The sequence below is a fragment of the Myotis brandtii genome, unplaced genomic scaffold (assembly GCF_000412655.1).
Source record: "Myotis brandtii unplaced genomic scaffold, ASM41265v1 scaffold10339, whole genome shotgun sequence".
In the NCBI taxonomy this organism is placed as follows: domain Eukaryota; kingdom Metazoa; phylum Chordata; class Mammalia; order Chiroptera; family Vespertilionidae; genus Myotis; species Myotis brandtii.
In genome coordinates this window covers 4,761-9,760 of record NW_005353471.1, presented here as the reverse complement: position 1 = coordinate 9,760, position 5,000 = coordinate 4,761, and the positions used below count along the sequence as shown (strand labels likewise).

General features: G+C 40.3%; 1 protein-coding gene across 1 annotated transcript; it reads left to right on the top strand.

The window, feature by feature from the left end:
• Nucleotides 1-1,643: 1,643 nt before the first annotated feature.
• Nucleotides 1,644-2,859, top strand: LOC102251253 (spatacsin-like). Its single transcript, XM_014537521.1, has 3 exons — nt 1,644-1,653; nt 2,079-2,234; nt 2,624-2,859. The coding sequence occupies exons 1-3, from the start codon at nt 1,644-1,646 to the stop codon at nt 2,842-2,844; spliced, it is 387 nt and encodes a 128-aa protein (XP_014393007.1). The 3' UTR covers nt 2,845-2,859.
• Nucleotides 2,860-5,000: the final 2,141 nt, after the last annotated feature.

Here is a 5,000-nt window from a genome sequence, read left to right as displayed (position 1 = left end):
GAAGGAGGAGGACAACGACAACAACATTAAAAAAAAAACCTACAAATATATGGAAAGCTTAAAAACAAACTATTCTCTAGCCTATTCTAATGAATTGCTAACTATTCTTAACTACTACTCTAAAACCCCACTCTTTCAAGTGGTTCTTAAGGAACACACCAAATCTTATAAGTTTTTAAAGAACAGAGGAGAAACCAAGATGGCGGCAAGGTAAACACCTGAAATTGCTGCCTCGCACAACCACTTCAAAACTACAATTAAAAGACAAAACGGACATCATCCAGAACCACAGGAAGGCTGGCTGAGTGGAAATTCTACAACTAGAAGGAAAGAGAAAAGCACACTGAGACTCAGAGGAGGTGTGGAAGTAAAGTGCAGAATAGCATCCAGTCGTTCAGTCATTTGGTCGCTTAGGCTTTTATATATATAGGTAATTTTTTTACTTGATGACATATTATAGACATCTTTCTTGTTAATAATAGATATGCTAATTATCTATGGGATTAGCGAACATTTGATTCTCTCCAAAATATCCAAAGACATTTGGTCCAAATCCAAAGGTCCTTGAAAATTGGTCCTGTCATAAACTTCCATGAGCATATTGGTTCATGCCAAATGGTCCTTGACATTTGATCCTGTCAAAAATTTCCATACCGCCCTGGCCAATGTGGCTCAGTTGGTTGAGTATAGTCCCATGCACCAACATGTCACTGGTTCAATTCCTGATTAGGGCACATGCCTGTGTTACGGACTTGATCCCCAATAGGGGGTGTGCAGGAGGCAACCAATCGATGTTTCTTTCTCGCATAGATATTTCTCTTTCTCCTGCTCCCTTCTTTTCTCTGTAAAATCAATAAAAAACATATTTTTAAAAAATGTCCATGCTTAGGAAATATCCTTAGGTTCAAACAGCTCATAATGTTTATTTATACTTTTGGTTTACAGGATTAATACATAAAAAATATTATCATGTTGTATTAGTCCAACAATTGTGTTGTGGTTGTATTGCCAATAATAATTCTTTTTGCCATGGCTCCTCCTTGGCTGCCATGATAGCCTCACAGGTCATGGCACATGGGATTAAGGTAGATGAGTGGCATGGACCATCAGTGATTATATGGTTGTTATACACTACTGCTTTTTGGTGGTCCGTGATTTCTCATCAGTTCACTGTCACCTGTATTGCTCTGCCCTAAAGGATAGGGGGAAGAGTCGGGAAATAAGGAGCATGGGAATAGCTTTATCTGCTCTCCCAGAGGAAATCCATGTTTCCTATCCTTGTCACTCACACAGATAAAGTCCTAGAGCTGATGCTGAGATAAACAGGAATCACTTTATTAGGGCCTGTAGCTGACAAATTGGAGATTCAGGGGCCCATATTCCTTGCTTTCACCTGCATGTTTAAGGTAATGGTTTTGGAATCAGACAGGCTTAACTTCAAATTTTGACTCTGCTACTTACTTTCCAAATTAGCTTGGGCAAGTTATTTATTCTTTCTGAACCTTAGTTTCCTCATCTATGGAAATGGAGCCGTAACATTTACCTCTCAGGTTGTTGAAAGGAATAAATGATATAGCATTTATAAAACTTAAGATAGAGTAGGTGGCAAAATGATAGTTATTGTAATACAGTACCAGTAAATAATGACTAGTAGTAAGTAGAATCACTAAAGTTTGCAGATAGTAAAATTTTATAAAAGTTTTGTGAGCTTTTTTGAGAATTAGACATTAGTCCTTGTTCTTTTTTTTTTTTTAAATATATTTTTATTGATTTCAAAGAGGAAGGGAGACGGAGAGGGAGAGAGAGATAGAAACATCAATGATAAGAATCATTGATCGGCTACCTTCTGCATGACCCTTACTGGGGATTGAGCCCACAACAGGGGCATGTGCCCTGACTGGAAATTGAACTGTGACCTCCTGGTTCATAGGTCGGTGCTCAACCACTGAGCCACACTGGCTGGGCGGTCCTCATTTTATGTTTTAAAATATTGCAACATGGTATTTTTGGATATGTTGTTTTTATTGGGAATATCCTGGTGTTCTTCATGTTAATTAATTTCTCTCATTCTTTCTCAGATGTGGAAGAGCTGACACCAGCATTGGATTTACTTTGCTCAGCAATTAGAGAAAGTAATTCTGAAACCCAAAGCAAAAACTTTTCAGAACAATTACTTAATCTTACACTGTCCTTCCTTAACAAGCAAATAAAGGAGCTTTTTATTCACAGTGAAGGTAAGAATAGCAGCAAAGAAGGGTGCAATTGTCCTATTCCTGTGTTAGAGGTATAAGTGAGCATATTGCATGAGAATACATAAGCCAATGGAGTGTCATTTACTCAAGTTGGGTAAAATCAATATGTAGCTGAGTAAGTGATATGGGCTCTAACACTGGGAAAGTTGGCAGAAAGGACTAATCATTGTGAGAAGGGTTGTATTAAATCACAGAACTAATTGTAAATAGGAAAAAGCTCAGATTTTTTTTGTTTGAAATTTTAAAAACACTGAGTTTGAATTTTGGCATTTTCTAGAATTCTTCATAACAGCTGTTGATATATTCTCTCTATATATACACACACATATTTTTATGTGTATATGAAGTTGTTATGTTGGTGTTTTCCATAGGGTTAGATGAACATCTACAGAAAGGAGTGAACATTTTGACCAGCTACATTAATGAACTTAGAACCTTCATGATAAAGTTTCCTTGGAAGCTAACAGATGCTTTAGATGAATATGATGTAAATGAAAATGTCCCCAAAGTAAAGGAGAGCACTATATGGGAGAAACTCAGCATTGAGGTAAATATGAGTAATTATCACTTCTTTTATTTGCCAGATTCGTAGGATCTTAGAAAACAACAGAGGAAACAGAATTTAGACTCTACACTGTGATTCAAAAACTTTGGCAAGGGCTTTAAGTTTTGTAGATTTGGAAATCTCTGGGCACAACTTCAAATTTATGTTTACAAGCTTTGTTATTTAATTCAGAATACAGATAGGCTCCCTCTTAGTGCCACATCTCCTACTTGGCTTCAGTTACAAATACCCAACCCCAAACCCATGAGCAACACTCCCTGAATGGTTAGGGCCATTAAATCTTTGTTTTTTATATGTATTTTTTATTTACTTATTTATTTTGTGGGTTTTGTTTGTTTGTTTTTAATCCTCACCTAAGGATATTTCTCCATTGATTTTTAGAGAGAGTGGAAGGGAAGGGGAGAGGCAGAGAGAGAGAGAAACATTGAGGTGAGAGAGACATCGATTGGTTGCCTCCCACAGGCACCCCAACCAGAGTTGAACATCAAGCCTGCAACTGAAGGTATGTGCCCTTGACTGGAATTGAACCCAGCACCCTTCAGTCTGAGGTCCGATGCTCTCTCCACTGAGCAAACCAGCTAGGGCAGAGACCTGACCTTTTTATTATAGTACTAGAGGCCCGAATCCCGCACGGGGGGTGGGGGAGGGTCCCTCAGCCCGACCTGTGCCCTCTCACAGTCTGGGACCCCTTGGGAGATAACCACCTGCTGGCTTAGGCCCGCTCCCTGGGTGGCAGATGGCAGGCCCAATCCCGCAGTGCCTGCCCCACCTCCCCGGGTCGCAGATGGCAGGCCCGGATGGCGGCGGGGCAGGCGGCGGATTGCGCTGTCCCACCCTGCCTGCAGTATGCAAATTTAACGGCCATCTTTGTTGGGTTAACTTGCATACTCTTTTGATTGGCTGATGGGTGTAGCGAAGGTATGGTCAATTAGCATCTTTGTCTTTTATTAGTGTAGATACTTCTCCCTCTCACCATTGCTCCCTCCATGTAAGAGACTGGAAAGGTCAGTGTCAATCCCAGAAAGGTGTAGGTCCAAACATACACAAGCAATTGAAATTAGACTCTTGAGGGTCTGGAACCTACAAGGAAAGCACCAGAAATGCTAACTGATTGGGCACAAGGACCTGAGCTCAATCTGACCTATGTAACCTCAAACACCTCTTCCAGACATATTCTAGGGCTCTGTTTACATTTATTTTAAATTTATGCATGCTATTCTATGGTTTTAACTCCTTTTTGATTTTGAATTGTGTTATTGACTTAATGTTCTGAGAGATCACATGGGCCCCTCTTACTTCCCTTTATTTTTTTTCCTCAGTCACACAGGGGATTTCGTTGGCTGCAATGAGCTGAGTCTAGCAGACACTGTAAGAAATTCATCAAACCAGCAATACTTGTTGACTATGAGTACCCAGTTCTGGTTTCTGGGTTTGGAAAGAATAGTTTTCCTTCTTCTTCCCTCCCTCCATCCTGGATACTCCCTCCAAATTTTATTAAATATGAAATTTGAGAAGTATTAATATTAGAGAGGGTGTGGAACAATCGATACATATACTCTGCTGCTGGGAATGTGAATTAGTCCTATCGCTTTGGAAAAGACTGTTGTCATCTATAAAGGTAAGCATAGCCAACCTTCTCCTACATACATCCTGCAGATACCATTGCATATGTATGCCAGTAATCATTCACAAGCATGCTCATAGCAGCCCTGCTGGCATTAGCAAGCATAAAAGGGGGCAAATGAAAAATAAATCGTGGTATAGTCAGACACTGAAATATCAGCAGGAGTAAAAGCAAACTACTACAGCTACACACAGTAACATGGGTGAATCTCAGAAGCATAATCAAGAGTGCAGTGTAAACAATATTAGGGAGAGTGATGGCTCAGAGGAGGAAGGGAAAGGGGACAGAATTATAGAGGGGTATATAGGTGGAGAGCACAGGGATGCCTGTCGTATTGTTAGCCTTTATTCTCAATCCACATTTCATGTCTACTCAATATCTACACTAATAAAAGAGAAACATGGTAATTAGCGTACGACCGCTACCCTTCCCATTGGCTAATCAGCATATCCTTATGCAAATTAACTGTCAGCCAAGATGGCGGCCGGCAGCCAGGCAGCTGGAAGCGAACATGAGGCTTGCTTGCTCCAGTGACTGCGGACTCCAACGTTCCCCGCCT

Bases quoted from the DNA above. Each gene is read 5' to 3' on its own strand.
- LOC102251253 (XM_014537521.1), top strand. The intron at 2,235-2,623 runs GTAAGAATAGCA...TGTTTTCCATAG, and splicing joins GCTTTTTATTCACAGTGAAG to GGTTAGATGAACATCTACAG.